The sequence below is a fragment of the Ischnura elegans genome, chromosome 1 (genome assembly GCF_921293095.1).
Source record: "Ischnura elegans chromosome 1, ioIscEleg1.1, whole genome shotgun sequence".
In the NCBI taxonomy this organism is placed as follows: Eukaryota; Metazoa; Arthropoda; class Insecta; order Odonata; family Coenagrionidae; genus Ischnura; species Ischnura elegans.
In genome coordinates, this window is record NC_060246.1 from 49,354,446 (window position 1) to 49,372,230 (window position 17,785).

The following is a 17,785-nucleotide window of genomic DNA, read 5'->3' on the forward strand; positions in this document are numbered from 1 at the left end:
CAGTTGGACACAGCAAGAAGTCTAACCCCACGCACGCACTGAAATGAGGAGGAAAGGAGTGGATTTACAACTAACCACTCCCAAACATTTCATACCAAAATGTCTATTATTCAATAACATTTCCCCTCTGAAAGGAAGAAGAACTACGCACTTAGGCGACTTTCTCTACAATGCTGCTGTTATCTCCCCTCCCCTTCCACGTTTCTTCGGGGAGCCATCCCTCTCCTCAGTGATTCCCCTTCCCCTAACCAAAATCTCATGCGTCTCCCACAGTGCGTGACCCTGTGGTCTGCCGCTCTTCAAGTAACCCAACTTATTTGACACACACCCAGAAGGAGGACAAAATTCATGTATTAGTAATCTGCCTTTCGATTTATCTCTCCTTCACTTACCTCCTCACAAATATAAATACAACATCGTCTACTGTCCTCGCTGTATATACAGACAGCTCTCTTGAGACTTACCTCAGCCGAAACATTCCATATTCTTTTCAGATGAGTACATTTTAGGAAGTTTAAACAAATTTCGAAAAAAATGGGTTTAAATAATATTTTTAATAAATAAGAGACGGTATCTGTTTTTAAGTTTTTTAATCCAAAATTATTCTATTTAAAATAGTTTTGCTAAGTTGTCTGCCTCATCCTTTTTCTCATTTCTTTACTGGCTGCTTGCTCAACCTGCCGCAGAATTTTCAAATTTTCTATTCCATCTTCTGAAGTAATAAAAACTCGCTCCAAAACATCTACTGCGTCCACCACTTCCTTCCAACTGGGGCGCACTACGCAATTGCTGGACTCTTCTCTCTCTTCATCGCTCACATCCTGCGTCTCTGTGATTATTTCAGGATCCTCATTCTTGCCAAAAACAGCGAGATCATCATCAATGTTTGCAAAGTCTTCGAAAGATACCCCTTCAATGTTTAGCAATTGTGCGACTTCGCCCCATTCCTCCCTCTCCTCCGGCTGTGGGTCGTCTTGGACGTCCATCTCTCCGGGAAAGCCTGCCCTCCTGAAGCAATTCGTGATTGCGCTCTTCTCTACTCCATCCCATGCAACACAGAGACGCTGAATGGCTTGCAGGATGTTCCACTTCAGTGACTTGATGTCTTCCGTGTTTCCTATTCTAGGTAGAAGATATTCAACCAGCTGCCTTCTATATGCCCTCTTCACGAGGGAAATAATCCCCTGATCGAGTGGTTGCACTTTGCTCGTGCAATTAGGGGGAAAATGAACGACTTTCACGTTTCTCAGTTTCATATCTGATGTTTTGTGAGCGGTGCAGCCGTCAAGGAAAAGAAGAATTTTTCTATTTTTACCCCCCATGACTGCGTCAAGTGATGCGAGCCACTCTCTAAATAAAATTGCCGTCATCCACGCACTTTTGTTATTCCCATAACGGCATGGCAATTTTTTAACATGCTTGAAGCACCTCGGACTAGCAAATTTACCAATCACGAAAGGCTTCAACTTTTCTGACCCGTCACTGTTAGTGCAGAAAAGAACGGTCAATCTTTCTTTACTTCGTTTGCCCCCATGGCAAATTTCTCCCTTGGTAGCTAACGTGGAGTCCGGAAGGAGATTATAGAAGAAGCCAGACTCATCGGCGTTAAAAATGTCTTTGGGATCATACCCAGCCACCAAGGAAGGCAAATTTTTCTTCCACTCCTCCACCACGGCCACGTCGACTGCTGCTTCCTCCCCACATACCCTGAGAGTCGTCAAATTCCACCGACGCTTAAATCTTGAGAGCCATCCATTAGAGGCGTGGAAATCATCTATCCCTAATTTTAGGGCTATTGTTTTCGCCCGGTCCTGTAGGATGGACCCAGATAACGGGATATTGGCACTTCTCACTTCCGTAAACCACTCAAATACTTTCCTGTCTAATTCGTCATTTTTGCATTACCGAGACCTCTTCCTTTCCGGACCAAATTTCTCAATACCATTTCCCATCTTGTGCCTGTTGGCAATAATTGTGGAAAGTGTGGATGCCGGAATGTTAAATCTCTCCGCAATTGCCGTTTTTTTCTCTCCAGTGTCGACCGATTCCAAAATTTGCAACTTCGTTTCAATGGAGAGTTGTCGGCGTTTTTTGGTGGTATTGGCCATTTTACTGTAAAGGAATAATTATAATAATAAGGAAGGAATAAAAATAACCGAAAAATACTCAATTTATAGAAAAATTAAGAAAGAATAATCTCAAAATATTTTCCAGTTCGTACCGTAGAAGCAAGTCCTGTTGTCACAATCAACTCGTGCAGCCGTTTCCACAGGTAATGACTAAAGCAGACTAGGACAGACTATTCCTATATTTTCTCAGCTCCTAATAATCAGTAAAGCGAACAGGGAATGAGTCCCAGACTTCAATTTTCCTTGCACACAGGAAAGATATTCGAGTCTGAAGAGTCGCATCTTTGTTACTACTGAATCCATTGCGATGAAGATAAAATAAGTTGAAGACTAGCCAAATTTTTTATATCATCAGTGATTCCTCGATAGATAAAAAATATTTGGTTTTGAGCAAAACGTAAAAGATGTCAAGTAACGTAAAAGATAAATTCTTTTACGTTACTTGACATTGCTTATCGATGCCATCAGGTATGTACCATGCATGAAAATTTGGTTGGTCGGAGTTAGTGACTGGTCAAGTGGGGAACGGGTGCGCTGGAGGGACGTGGCGGGTTGGAAGGGGGGACGGGAAGAGGAAAGGTATGATGTGATAGGCAAGGCACCTCAGGCCATTCGTCATACCATGTCACTAGGAGAAAGGGTAGGGTAAAGGTACGGAGAGGTTTCTGCCAAAGGTGATGGGAATTTACGGAAGGGAATATGATAAAGCGCTAGAACGTAATAATTAGCCGTGAAAGTGGAGCTGCAGTTTTTGAGTACCAATATTTTGTTATCAAAAACGTAGTTAAAATGCTATATCTTGAAGGATCACTGATAATTTTATTCAAAATTGTGAAATAAATTGCCTTTAATTATTATACAATTGCAACAGATGAATTACTTTACGAGATGCAATACTTCAAAACATCAGTGATTTTAAAGGGCAAAATAATTTCATGACGTAATAGAAAAATTGGTAGAGAATCATCAAATAAAATGCTTTCAGTCTTACCTGTCTTCCGCAACGTATTCGCCCAATCCGTGTCACAAGTATTAAATTTCTTGGCGATCGGCGTGGAATCCAAATCAGCTTCGAAATTCTTCCAGTTGGACCAGATCCCCGTCGAATTATGGGCGTTCCATAAACACAATGAAGATGGTATCCTCAAGCAATCGAGCAAATATATGTACGATCTCGAGCAAACGCACCACTTGCAGGTTAACAGACTACATCCATCAAGGAAAAGACGGTTATATATATATATATATTTGGTGGAGGGGATTCTCCAGATTTTCCTCTGGGATGGGGACAGAGTAGACAAAAATTTGCGCTCATTGGTTGAACACCAACCAATGAAGTTTTGAATACTTCGCCATAGTAAACATACATTGTCAACTCCGACGGTTCCCACCATAAGAAAAAGTAGGTACAAATAAAGCCAATGCTTCGCTCCCCGTTAGCTGAGAAGGGTGATAGAGGAGTGGATGAGTAATCAGTAGTTATCTTAGTTGACTATGGCCTTCACCGAGCAAGATCACATTACGTAGAAATCTTCTCAGGTTACCTTTCTGTACTGGGTTACAGCTGGCCGGCTGCCACTGTTACGCCCCCGCCCCTCTCGGTCCATTAGTCATCCGACCCGCTCTCACCCTCCAGCTACCTGGGGGGGAGGGGGAGAAAAAGGCAACTCCCCTCCCAACTTCTCTCGCAACAACTCCGAAGAGACATTTGATACGTAGAAAAAGGCAACTCCCCTCCCAACTTCGCTCGCAACAACTCCGAAGAGACATTTGATACGTACTTTCGGAACAGGGGTCGCAGAGTGAGTTGATACGAGACAAGCAGATGGTGGCGAGCCAGTTCTACATAGTATGACTTATCGGGGCCGTGTTACACTCTCACGCGTTTAGAAAATATGCATGTGAATCCAAGGGCTCGTTTGAGCTTGCGCCTTTTCCGATGTTGCCGTCGATACTATCTTCATTGCCTTAGCAGACACGTCAACGGCACCCTCCGCTGTAGTTCTACTTCCTGCTTATTACGTAAATATCTAAGGAAAAATTATAAAATGTAAAATACTGCGTTTATTCTCAATAATTCGTTCTAGAGGGGCACTTTTCCTGTTTTGGGTCCAAGTGTGGACTTCGTTGTACGGAGTTTTCGTAGTTAGAGAGGTTCGTTACGCGAGGTTTTTTTGCGTGCATTAACCATTGGAAGGAACCGGGACCGGGCCATTAACTTCGAAATAGAGGGGTTTTCTTAAAATTTCGTTGTATAGGGGTTCGTTGTATAGAGGTTTCACTGTATACATACCGATCCATCGCAAGTAATACCGCTCAAGCTTCTTCCGGTATAGGACTTTAAAATTCTGGATAATGCCTTGGTCCAAGGGCTGGGACTTGCTAGTCGAGTTCGGGGGTAAAAAGAGGACTCGAACATTAGCCAATTTTAGATCTTCCACGTATTTATGAACGGTGGCATTATCCATTATTAAAACAATTTTGCTGTTCTCTCCAGCAATTTTTCTCTGTAGACGTAAAACAGTTTGCTGGAAAATTTCTCGGGTCATCCAGCTGTTTTTATTTGCATGGTAAAAAACGGGGAGGGCTTCCAATTTTACATGTTTTAAGCACCGTGGCCTTTCAAATTTCCCAATGACAACGGGCTTATTTTGTCCGTGCCCGTTTGGTTGACGCACAGCCCCACAGTAACACGCACTTTACTCTTTTCCCCCCCCATGGCACCTTTGCCCTTAGAAACCCAGGGTTGCGTCAGGTAATGCATTAAAAAATAGCCCAGTTTCAGGGGCCAGCGAGGGTGAGCTCGTCGAGGAAAGGGTCCCGGTTTAGGGACCCTTCGAAGTGCTTCGGCGAAAAGTAGTCAAGTAGTCTTCGAATTACGTTCACAGCAGTGCAAAGGGTTAATTAGGGGTGTACGAAATACTCCGCGCGACCTTCCTGACATGTTAAACTACGAATTATTGTCGATGCTATGTTTACGAACAGGCACGTAAATAGGGGCATAATGTCAGCCGCGATATTTTAACTTAACTCCTACTCCCCCTAAATTCCCACAGTGAGGTTTTTGGCGACCCATTTCTCTCCAAAGTTGCATTATCATTTACGATTTCGCACTTTTGATGGACCACAGTTGGAAGCGCTGATTTTTTAGCTACTTACGCCTGCGTAACTAGTTTTGTTGACAAATTTTTCGCCGCAGTTCGTATAAACGAATGCCATTTGCTCCTAGGGACCGAGCCGAGGTTCGTAAATTCAAAAAATTTCGTATAATCGAAACTTCGTATAATCGAATAGCGCCATGTATTTAGCATAGGCTTTTCACCGGGACCGCAATATCACTTCGTATAATCGAAAACTTCGTAAAATCCTGCTTCGTAAAATCAAGAGTTTACTGTAGCTTCAGTGAATGCAACATAAGGGTGGAGAGAGTTCCGATTCTCTCTTGTTGAGATGTTTTTTTACAAAGATGTTTTTAAAAAACAGCCTGAAAGCCTATGAAATGATTTTTAATTTATAAAAATATTGAAATGTGTATGAAAATCTAAAAAGCGTTCCTTTGATCGTATGTTCCCAGAATAAACTTGAATAATTACTTCGTTTAATAGCAGGAATTTGATGCATTTGGATCCGAAAATATCCGATCCGAAAGATCCGACTCCGAAAATCAAGGATCTGATCCGAATCCGAAGAAAATCCTGGATCCATCCATCCCTACTTTTGAACAATATGGTTCATGAGTAGGACAAGCATCGCAGTGCAATGGCACAAGCAAAGAGAAGATGGGGAACTCTTTCCTTTTCCTCTTCGGGATTCTGAATTCACTGAAGCATTTATTTAAAATTTCTTATCCAGATTCAATAACTTCAACGACTTTAGATCCGAAGTATCTGGTAAAGGTCAATATCTGTGGAAATTTGGATGCAAAGTATATGACCCAACTATCCCTAATTCCTACTAAATTTTGAAGTGATTTTTACTTGGGTACTTGGCAATTAAATATGCATATTAATATTATAGGGAAAGGAGGAAAAGCTGCTCTGGTTAAAAGTGTGCGTGCTTCTGCTGGAGTGGTTGTTACATCATATGAAGGCTTGTCAAGACAAGCAGATGAACTGAGTGTACTGGACTGGCATGTTGTTGTTTTGGATGAAGGTCATGCCATTAGAAACCCAGATGCTAGAGTTACATTGGCTGCTAAAAGACTTCGCACTCCTCATCGGTTGCTGCTATCAGGATCCCCCCTTCAGAATAACCTTCGTGAACTATGGTCTCTTTTTGACTTTATCTATCCTGGTAAATTAGGAACCCTTCCAGTGTTCACTGCTGAATTTGCTGTTCCGATTACTCAAGGAGGATATGCCACAGCCTCGCAAGTTCAAGTGAGCACTTTATATATTTTGAAATATATTTTGCCACTGGCCCATGAAAACTATTCCATGATTTTCTTATATTTTCCCCAAGGTTATAACTGGCTATAAGTGTGCTACAGTGCTGAAAGATACAATTGCTCCCTATCTTCTGAGACGAATGAAAAATGATGTGAAAGACCACATAAATTTGCCAACAAAGAATGAACAGGTATGCTCTAATTGTTATATTGTGGTTGAAAATTATGCTTGTAATTACTGTTTACAGTTAGTGATTTACTTGTCTATGGTAGTTCTATTATTTTATAAACCTCTTTCTGCAGCAAAATCCCTGTACGATGAATATACTCGTTTCAAAAACTTTGATAAACATCCTTGTTATGAAGCCAACATTTTTCTCTTTGCATAATCCTCTTTAAACTTTTCTCGGGTTTCCATGTGGTAAGATATTCGAAGAGCACTAACATTTTGGGTTCCGACTCGTCACCCATTCTCAAGGCTACTGAATGAATATTTGAAGTGACCATTGAAGCTCAGCATCAGGAGGGGTGGGATTGGTCAGGTCCCGATTGTTGTCACGGAGGACCGTGGACCAGTATAAACTTAGCTCTGGCAATCATAATTCTTTTTAGAGTTCGATTCCAGGAGCTACTGATCAAATATCTGGTATCTCTGTTGACTTTTTTTTCCAGTCTTATCTCTATATCCAAACATGGCATATAGAAACATTGGCCCTCTTTGAATATCTTACCATGTGGAAACTCAAGAAAAGTTTAAATTTTCTGTTTACCGGGAAAGTGTAAAATCATACATACCGTATAAGCGCGTGTAAGAGGCGCACCTTTTTTCCCAGAAATTGCAGCCGAAAATGGGGGTGCGCCTCTTACACAAACTTCTTATCTTCCCCCTCCCCTTCCCCGGTCGCAAGTCCAAGGGGAACCATGGTTTTCAGCGTGAGTCAGTCATCTGAAACCATGGGTCAAAATCAAGCGGCAGGCAGTGGAGTTTCTCCCATAGTGACGTATTTTTAAAATTCTCCTGTTTGAATTTCTTGCAAGCGTTGCGTCGTCACGTCGGTACCCTAGAGGTGAACATTGAAAAGATCGCGCGGGGTGATTCGCTCCGGAGCGCGCGCTAACTTTACTGCTAAATTTACTGCCACGAGTGGGCATCCCGCGGCATTGAAACTGCATATAGTAATTGCTTATCAAACGTATAGAAACGCGTAGTTTTGAAGGACATACCTGGTTAATAGTCAACATCTGTCTTGCCGAGCAATTTCCATTACGCTGACGACCTGATTTTTGAAAAATCATCTTCAGACGCTAATATGAGGATTTTTGCAACTGAAAAATATATTTGTATCAAAACCTGCGGTTTAAAAAATTCGAACGAGTGTGTTCATGGTTGCACTAAATGGTGGATAGAGGTAATCGGAAATTCTTATAAGTGAAGAGCGCTGAAGGAGAGGCCGAGGGGAAGGAGCACGATCCCTCCCCTCCGTATTTCAAGCTACGAGGCTATGAGCGAAGGAGCAAGGGAAGAACACGTCCGATCTTGTATGTGACGTCGTTGCCTTGAAAACGAAGGGGCAAAGGCACAGCAATGTGATATACGCAGTTAGCGTTGCCTGAAGTTTCCAGTCCGTCTCGTCTTGTTTGAATGCGCTTATGCTACATTTGTTTCTTCCGATATTGTGCTATGTTGGACTACATTTCCCACAGCAAAGTGTTGTCAAATTTTTAATTATCCCCATATCCATTGCTTGCACCAAGGATGTTGTGTTTGGGGGCAAAATTCCAGCTGAATATTTTTTAATCACTATAGCAATTAGGATACGTCGTACAATTATCAAGTACAATTAGAACCTTTCGTGATTTTCGTGCTAATTTTTTATCCTAACTGGTCAACCATTGCATAAGAGGCTCGCAGTCATCCATGCATTGCTATTGGTGTGGTACTCCACTGGTAAACTGCTTATTCTTAACCCTCTATAGCACTGAGTCTTAGCACTTTTCCAATAGCCGGAAGAGTTTTTTTTAAATCAGTTTCTGAAACATTTGAAAAAGAAAAAATAGTGATGTGATCCATTGCTTTGTTGAAGCCTGATAGTCCTACATAACTGTAACAAAGATAGCCATTTGGTGTCTCTCTGTAATACAGCTTGGTAGTCTCGTTTCATCGTTGTTGTTAATGTCATCAGCACAAACATTCTCGAGTAACCTGGGCGGTTTGCTCAATTTCCATTCCTATGCACTCACAACATCTTATAGTAGCGATAGCAATAGTTGTGTAGTGGGAATGGGTGAAAGGGGATAGACCACATGAGTCAGTTGAATTTTGTGCAAGATGTCGCAAACAAAAAGCTCTTAGTAAGTAGCATAGTTCATCTCAAAGACATCAGTCAGTAATCCCTAGAAATTGGCCCATACCAGCTCGTAAGCCCTAACCACCTGTGTCGCCACTTCTTTCTCACTATCCCAATTTTATTCTATCATCTATAGCCCAAATATCGCCACAGGAGTTCTTTCCTCTTAAAAGAACGCCACGCTGAATGAAGTCTCAGGGTCCAAATCCTCTAACCAATAGTATAACTAGTGATGGGTCGGTTCGATTCCTCGATTCTTCGATTCCTCGATTCTCGGCCAAGAACCGGAATCGAAAACGAGTACTTGCCAAGGCGAAAAATCGATTCCGATTCCAGCAGTACTTCAAACAACAAAATATACGACCGCATTTCCAATAGTCATTTGAATTTTCGCGCCACGTAATCGTAATAACAAAACACATGCCTTCTTGGGATGTGCGAGTACTCGAAAATTCAAGTCGATCGAGTAGTTGGTATTCGACTCGAGCGTTTCGAGTAGCATTACGGATGTCGAGTCGAGTAGTTAAGGTAACAGCTTTCGAGGCTAGTAGGACCAGCAATCTGCCGACAGGAAGCGCTATCATGAAACTCATGTAATAATGCAGTTTTTAAAGCCGATAAGTCATTCTAATGCCTTGGCCTGGTAGTTTCAACTTGCCGAATACACTATTGTTGTTGTCGACGTGGGCGCCGAATACCTTTACGCCAGCTGCGGCGGCCGATCGTCTTCCTACCCCGCGCACACTGGTCCGAAATCGGAAAAAGCTGGAATAAAGTCCAAAATGACCCTTTTGGGGATAGAGACTTGAAACTCAGCGTAAATTCTCATAAATTATTACCAAATATTGATTCCTATGCCATTTTACATAAATGCGAACCTTTAGTGAGATACAGAGGCCCAAATATGACCAATATTTCAATGCCACACGAGATATCGTTTTTCCTCAAAAAATCTTTGAATTTATCCAAGTGGTTTTGCGTTGGTATGAGTTTTGTGGAATAAAAAACGCAATATTCCTTTGATCTGGTGCTTTGCCTATACTTACGATGACTTTTGAAGATTTTGGCTCTCATCTGTCTGGTTTTACAACGCAAAATGGCCGACCCGTTTTTCACGTGAAATTTGACATTAAGTAGACATTATCTTTCGTTTACGAAAAATATAACTCGGAAAATTTGAACCACAATATAAAGTAGAGATTTCTAAAGAGTACTAAGTAGAAATCTTGAAAAAAAAGTTTGCGACGAAGGAAATAAGAGCGATTTTTCAATCGCGTGTCAAGGCTGACCTACACGCCGCGGACCTCTGAGGCTCGGTAACTGAGGCCGATTTTTCAAGTTTTTTAAAACATTAGTCCTGAAAATCGTCATTTAAAGCATGGATAATCGTCTTCATTGACTGAAAACACTAAACTGAGGATGTTAAAAAGGATTATGTATAGATCGACTAGACCATTTAGCGCATTACTCGAGTGAAAATACTAAGGATTGGATATTTTTCGGAACCATCCCGCGCGTAAGAAATATGCCTCGGGTATTGAAGTAAAGTGAAGAGATTAAGTCAGCATGCTTAAGAGAGAGAAAAATGAACTGTTTCCGTGAAAGGTAACAAGCGATACCCTTTTTCCCTTTCCACCCTCGCCGAGGTGAGTCGCGGTAGGGGGAGTTTTCACACCACAAGGCTCTTTTAGCCTTTTTTATTACTGCGTGTCCGATGTAATATTCATTTGTAGCGTTTAGTTTCTTTCTTGAACTTAAAAGAAGCAAGAGATTTTAAGGTTGATTGAATGACGTGAGAAGTATAGCATTTTTATTGGCTCTACAAAACTAAGTTTAGTTCTATAGTTGTTCGCTTCGTCCACTTAAATTCCATTAAGATTCAAGATCCATCAAATCGTTGATATAATTTTTAATAAAAATTCCGAAGTCTCTAAAATCTTGCAATTTTGGTGGGAAAGTACTTGCCCAATAACACACATGTGTAGCAAAAGGCAATTTTCTGCAGGCAGTAATACTGTAACATGGAGACGCCAAAACCTGCTGGCTGAGCATGTAGAATAATTGGATTTTCTGCTTGAGAATTTGAAAGGGCCAAATATTACATGATTCATATACGTAGTAAGTACTCTTTATTACAGCTATGTAAATTCCTGTACTCAGGGCTCTCCCCTGTAGTTTGGATATATATATATTGTCGACATATTATGAGTGCCAATATTCTAAAGTAATACCTATCATTTAACACCACTTTTCAGGTATGTTCTGTTTTGAAATTTAGCTATTATATTTTAATTACATAGTAATGATATGAAAGATTCTTTTGTCAACTGACTCTTTCACAGAGTAATATTTTTAAAAGTAGTTTTCTTGTTGCCTGGAATTAAGTGATATTTTTCTTGGAGCCTATGGCATCAGAATCGATGGAATCGGTATCGGTAGAATCGGAATCGAAATGTCAGAATCGGAATCGGGATCGGAATCGATAAAATTTTGGAATCGACCCATCACTAAGTATAACTAAAAGATCTTAAAGAATAAGGCAAGAATAGGTACACTTGTGAAAAATAATACTAAAATTAAGGAGGAGAATGTAAAAAAAAACTTATTCTGATACGAAAAATGTTTAATTCGGTCATGAGTATAGAGCCAACTCATGAGAATAAAGCGGCATGCTGTCCCATTTAAGCGGAGAAAACTCTAGGATATTCTGCTATTGGGTTCTGTTCTTTGAGAATTGCCCCAATTAAGCAGCTGCCCCTAGTAACCGTTGGACCCATCAACTGGAATCTACTGTATCAAGAATCTCCCAAAACCTACATAGCCGATATACACAAAATATTTCACAAAAGAGAGACATACAGGTGTATGCCATGTGGTGTATCGGAATTGCCCCGACGTTTCATGACCGCCTGCTGGTCATTTCTTCAAGGGAATGGTGCTGGCATTTGGTCTGCTGCCTTTTTATTTCAGGTGGGCGGAGGGGGTGAGGAGTGAGGACTGGAGGGGAAAGATTTAGAAATATTGTGGATGACTGGGTTCCATGTATTACTAATTCTCAATCCAGTATCTCTGTTAAAATTATTTTCGTTTTTCTTTATCTCTTTGGCTTCGTGAATGAGTCAGGTTTTGAAATTTTTCACCCTCGCGATGATTCTAGATTTTTCAAAATCAATCGCGTGTCCCTCGGACTCGTGCTCCGCTACGACTGACTTCATAGATTACCCAGTCGAATGGCCTACTTGGCACGGCCTCATGGCTCTTCTAGTCGAGTGTTGACTGTTCGTACTGTTTCCCCGATGTATTTCTTATGGCAAGTTCCGCAGGGGATTTCGTGCACTCCCTCCAAGTTAAGTGGCGTCCTGCCCTTTACATTTCCCAAGAGGTGTCTTACTTGGGTTAGTGGTTTAAAAATTGCCTTTATGTCAAACTCCCGAAGGATATTGCCTGTCTTTGGATGTGTTCTTGCTATCCTTGCTGTTAATCTTTTTAATGTTGTGGGATATAGCTCCGTTGTCATAACCATTAAGATGTGTGATGGACTTCAGCTTCATAGTTTCTGAAGATAGATTCTTCGGGTCACTCAGCCAGATTGAACGTTCAATTAGTGAGGTCATCATAGCTTTTAGTTGAGCAGGGTGGTGATGAGAATTGGCATGGAGATACCGAGATTTTGACATTGGTTTTCTACACACGGCATGGCCTAGGCTTCTGTTGTCATTCTTCTCCACCAAGACATCAAGGAATGGCAGTTTTCCTGATTCTTCTATTTCCATAGTGAATTTAAAGTGGCTATTAAGGGTATTTTAATATTTAAAAAATTCTTCTAATTCTGTCGACCATGCGTCCAAATGATAAAAGTGGCGTCTATGTATTGAGCCAAATTTTAGGATTATGCTCTGCATTTTTGAGTGCTACTGTTTCCAAGTGCTCCATATTAATGTTCGCCACTGTTGGAGGGATGGGAGATCCCATCACCATCTCTGAAAGTTGTTAATAAAAATTGTTTCTCCATCAGAAGAATGTGCTGTGCTGGCAAATTAATGTCAGAGAAGCAATGCTTTTGTCAAACTTATCTTCTATTAGTTTGACCTCCTCTTTTCCAAGTATATTCGTGAAGAGTGAGGTGACATCAAAGCTGATGAGAATGTCCTCCCGGTTGATCTGTACGTCCTTTATGATTTGTAGGAAATGTTGCGAGTTCTTTACGTAAGGTTGAGCTTCCTCTACTTTTGTTTGCAGTAATTTTGCTAAGTATTTGGCCAGCTTGTACGATGGGGCATTTATGGTGCTAACGATAGGTCTTAGTGGTTTATCTTATTTATTTATTTTGGGCAAACCATAAATTCAAGGTTACTAGCTTCTTTCTCACTTCAGGATCCCCTATTTGCTTCTTGATGGCTTCTGTGGTCATTCTCTTGAAGTGGGACATGGGTCACTTTCTAATTTTCGGTATGGGCCATCCCTTATGATCTCTTCTATCTTCTTAATGTAGTTCTCTTTGTTTAATATTACGGATGAATTCCCCCTATTCCGCTAGTAAGATGATAAAGTCCTCATTCTTTCAAAGGTTTATTGGAGCCATTCTCTCTCTCTCTTGGCAGCGTTGGCTCTCTGATGTTGGGAAGTCACGTTCCTCAAGATGTGGCATGTGTCCTGTCATACAACCTCTGCCTCATCTGGAGGTAGGTGGCTGGTGGCGCTCTCGACTCCACAATCATGTCTTCAGCGGGAATTTTAGTGGGCATCAAGGACAAAATTTAGTCCTTTCTCTAACATTGACTTAGAATCTGTATATAGTGGAAATTTTTGTGGATTAACTATGAAATTTGTGTCATCTAGAGGCTTGTCAGGAGTCCGTGTTGCTTTGAGTGCCATGATTTTCTTCAGTTGTTTCTTCTTCCTGACATCAGTGACGGCTTCCATGTGTCCCTTAGTCATCCGGTCGAGATGGTCAAAATCATCTTTCTTCATAGAGTTCGCAAGTACTAAATGGATCTCAAACAGTTTTTTCCCAACATGGTCTAGTTTGCAACAAGTTTCTTAGATAGGTGCTCGAAGTAGTTGCGAGCTGGCTCGGTGAAGAATCCTCGATGTTTGGTGGGAACGGAATTGATGATGAAGCTTGAGGAATCGTTGATAATGGCTTCCGGGTGCAGCTGCGTGTTGCGCTTTGTCGTGCAAGCTTTCGCAACCATTGCAGGACGCATCATCAGGCGATGAATGAAATTACGGAAATCGGTGGTCAATTAATATACTCGTCCACCTCCCCCATCCACCGGAGTAGTGGGGGAGGGGGGCGGAGTTGACGTCAGCAGAACTCTCACCCCTGTCCTTGAGCGACGAGCGGACTCTTCTTGTCTAGCGAATAACCTTGTTGGTAACATATTCGTCGTCTTCTCTTTCGGAAAATCGTTTTCCACGTCTGGCTGAGTTTAACGCCGTCCACTCTGTTGAAATTTTGGGGGCATTTTTCAATTTCAATAGCCTCCCGAATTAGTCGTCGATGATAAAATTTTTCTTGGGCTAACACCTGCGTCTCGTCGATTAAAATTCGATGTCCATCTTCTGAGTAGGCATGCTCCGCTATCGCCGATTTCTCCGTGTCACGATGTAATATCGCACGGCTGTGTTCTTTGAGACGAGAAGTCACGGAGCGCCCTGTCTGCCCGACGTAAGATTTCCCGCATGAGCACGGGATTCTATAAACGCCTTCCACGTTGAGGGGATGTAGTCGGTCCTTGGCAGATGGAAACAAGTCGCTCATCTTCTTTAATGCTCTGTGGCGCGTCACGATGCCTGCTTTTCTCAGCACACGCGAAATTCTCTCAGACGTTCCAGCGACGTATGGGATGGTGGCATAGGCCACTGGCCTGTTTTTCTCTCTTCTCTCCGCGCAATCTTCAGGTAGGCGTTTATTCGGAATTCTTGCCTGGCGATGGATGAAGGCTTCCGAATATCCATTCTGTCTGAAGGTTTCTTTCACGCGATCCTCTTCTTTCTTCAGAGCGCCATCGTTAGAAATATAGAGAAAATAAAAAACAGAAATATGGTTTGTTACTTTGAAATTAAAGTTTTCTAATCGTTCCAAGCATGCATTCCCAAAAAATTGAAGTTGTGAGTTCTAATCATGCTGTAAATCATTTTTTTTTTTTTTGAAAAAATTCATATCTTAAGGTATCATTTGATCTTATTTTCAGGTTCTTTTTTGTCGGTTGACTGATGAGCAGCGGGAAGTGTATAGAGAATACATAAAATCAGGAGATGTTGATAGGATTCTCTCGGGCACTTTGAAGATATTTGTTGGTCTGATTAATCTTCGAAAAATATGCAACCATCCACATCTTTATACTGGTGGGCCAAAGCTTTTCAAATGGGTGAGGAACTCTAGATTATAGCTCTTGTGTAGTGGTAGCTTTATGCACATTGAACCGTTCAATATTATTTACTTGTTAGAAGTACTAGTGAGAAACTGATGAAAAACAACTGGTTATCAATATGTGGTAAACATTAATTATTGGTGAAATTTATTAAGTAAGTAAGATTTCACCAGTGAATGGTAATGTTTCAAAAAAGCAACTACAGTAAAACCCTTTTACAGCATACCTCCATGGAGTGAAATTCTATGAAAATCTAATGGTGTACTTTTGATTTGAGTGGCTATTGCTGGGAATTGGGAACACACTGAATTACTGTAATGGACTTGTTTTTTATAGAAAGAAGAGAAAATACTGGGGTGGTAGATATTTTCATAGGAAGTGTACCTGTTTGGCAGTATTTAAGAGAAATTCCGTCTGTGGTGTAAAATATGATATAGGTTGGTGCCCTGTCAAGGTCACTGGAGGTATCACGGTGGTATGCATGTAAAGAGTAAATATAGAGTAAAACGGCTGCAGGAGAATGTTGTGATGCCTTAACCCTTGTGGAAGGAATCTGGAATGAAAAGATTTCCTTAATTTTGTCATTCGGGTCATATATGTATTGGATGTATTTATGGAAATATTTACAAATTCATGTCTTGAAACAAAATCAGATTATGACGTTAATGTTGAGAGGAAAGGAGGTATCCAGGGGCGGAATTCTGTACATGGATACCGACGATCGTCGGTGTCGGTAGCTACCGACGATCGTCGGTCGCACCGATGGAAATGTGATTCACAAAACCCCGCTACCGACAGATTGTCGGTGCAACCGACAAATTCGTGACGTAATGCTTTTGTCGGTACGAAAGTGGCACCCGCACGCGAGGCTAGGCGCCTCGACCAATCATATTTCTCCTTTATTTGCATTAAACAAATGAGACTCCGAAAACGCCATCTGTTATTCGTCAGCCCGCGAAGAAGTTAAAAAGAGTTGATCACTGCTTTGTGAAATATTTACGATGTTTAATCACTCTGCGAACACAATTTCTTACTCCCGTTGGTGCGATGTGGCTTGTATTCCGAGATTTTGCTGTATTTACCATCGGATTTTTTGTAGCCCAAGTAAAAAAGCCTTTATATTCAAGGATTCAACGGTCATTGATAGAAGAACACCGGCAACATTAGGTGCTCAATGTATTGGAATTTTCAAGTAAAATTGTCTTGAAGAGGACTTTGTCTGCTACATAATTGTTCACCTACGCTTATTATAACTGTATTCTTGGGATTAGCAGTGACGAAATTATTTTTATTAGTATTATAACAATGTACCTTCATCTTGAGCCACGGCTTGTTTACATCGTTTGCCTCATTGTTTGCCGTAAGTCCGATACTTCCACAAGGGTAATTATTTAATTAGAAAACATTTTTGTCGCTTGAATATACATTTTGGGCTATTTAAAATACATTCGTTGAGAAAAACACCGAGATTCCGCGGATGTCACGGAAGGTATCATCAGTATCATTGAGTATCATCGCGTCAAGTGTTGTGATTGTGAACTTGAGTGACATACTTTACGCTATCTATTTGGAAGTGTTAACATTTGCATTTTGATACCATTTGTGTGTTATTTCAAACTTTGCGTTGACATGACTTTGACTAAATATGCTTGATCAGTGTTAATTTGTGATATACCGTTGGAAGTATAAAGGTTTTCTCGTGTTGAAATTAAATTTTTGTAGTTTTATGATGAATAATTCATTAAATGTTTCCTTGTTTCGTGCAATCATTCTTTTTATTTGCCCCTTTCTACCGATGGAATACACGGTACGTACCTACTCAGTGCTCTTATAGTAATAATGAAAATCTATCTTGAAGTCCCGTACGGTGTTTGGTTAGTATGGTGAAGTAAATTCAGCATTGATTTTACGGGAAGTTTTGTGCACCGATAACGACGTCAAAGAGTGAGAGGAGTTAAGTGATGCCATTTATATTCTTGTAAAATATAGTAGCAATATGCTTTTTCTATTTCGTCGTTGCTGTCTGATGCTCTCAAGAGTACTTACGAAGGTAGGAGAGTTATTTTCATTATAAACCCCATTCTCAGACGCTCACATAGGGTATTGAAGTTAATATAAAAGTGAACGAAATGTCCACGTATATATTTCATTGGAAGTGCATCAATAGGCATTCGTTTTTATTGAAAATATAAATTAATTTCGGATCCAAACTTTACGAATCAACAATAGATACCTATCGTGTCTTGTTGTGAGTAATTCAAAAGCAAAGCAATACGTTACATACTTAAAATTACGGAATATTTATAATGTAAAATACCTTACGCTATTGGAACGCATAATGTAATATACGTGTAACATTGGTAAAGTTAAATACTGCTCCCACTATGTAAATTTTACGTTTCAAGTGTTTAATCAATCATTTTTATTATAAATAACATACAATTAGTGCGCTTCCACGGATCTAGCGTCGTAGATTATGATTTAAAATCGTCAGCTTAGGCCGAATAGTGTAAACAAAAGTCCGCCATGTTGCTAAAAATTTGT

At 40.7% G+C, this 17,785-nt stretch overlaps 1 protein-coding gene across 1 annotated transcript in view; it reads left to right on the top strand.

Moving 5' to 3' along the window:
• The window catches only part of LOC124159611 (DNA excision repair protein ERCC-6-like), a 66,702-nt gene that overhangs the window by 23,469 nt on the left and 25,448 nt on the right, over positions 1 to 17,785 (top strand). Inside the window, exons 11-13 of the mRNA XM_046535535.1 lie at positions 6,147 to 6,508; positions 6,591 to 6,707; positions 15,062 to 15,238. Coding sequence (XP_046391491.1) covers positions 6,147 to 6,508; positions 6,591 to 6,707; positions 15,062 to 15,238 — 656 coding nt within the window. The remainder of the gene's footprint in view (positions 1 to 6,146; positions 6,509 to 6,590; positions 6,708 to 15,061; positions 15,239 to 17,785) is intronic.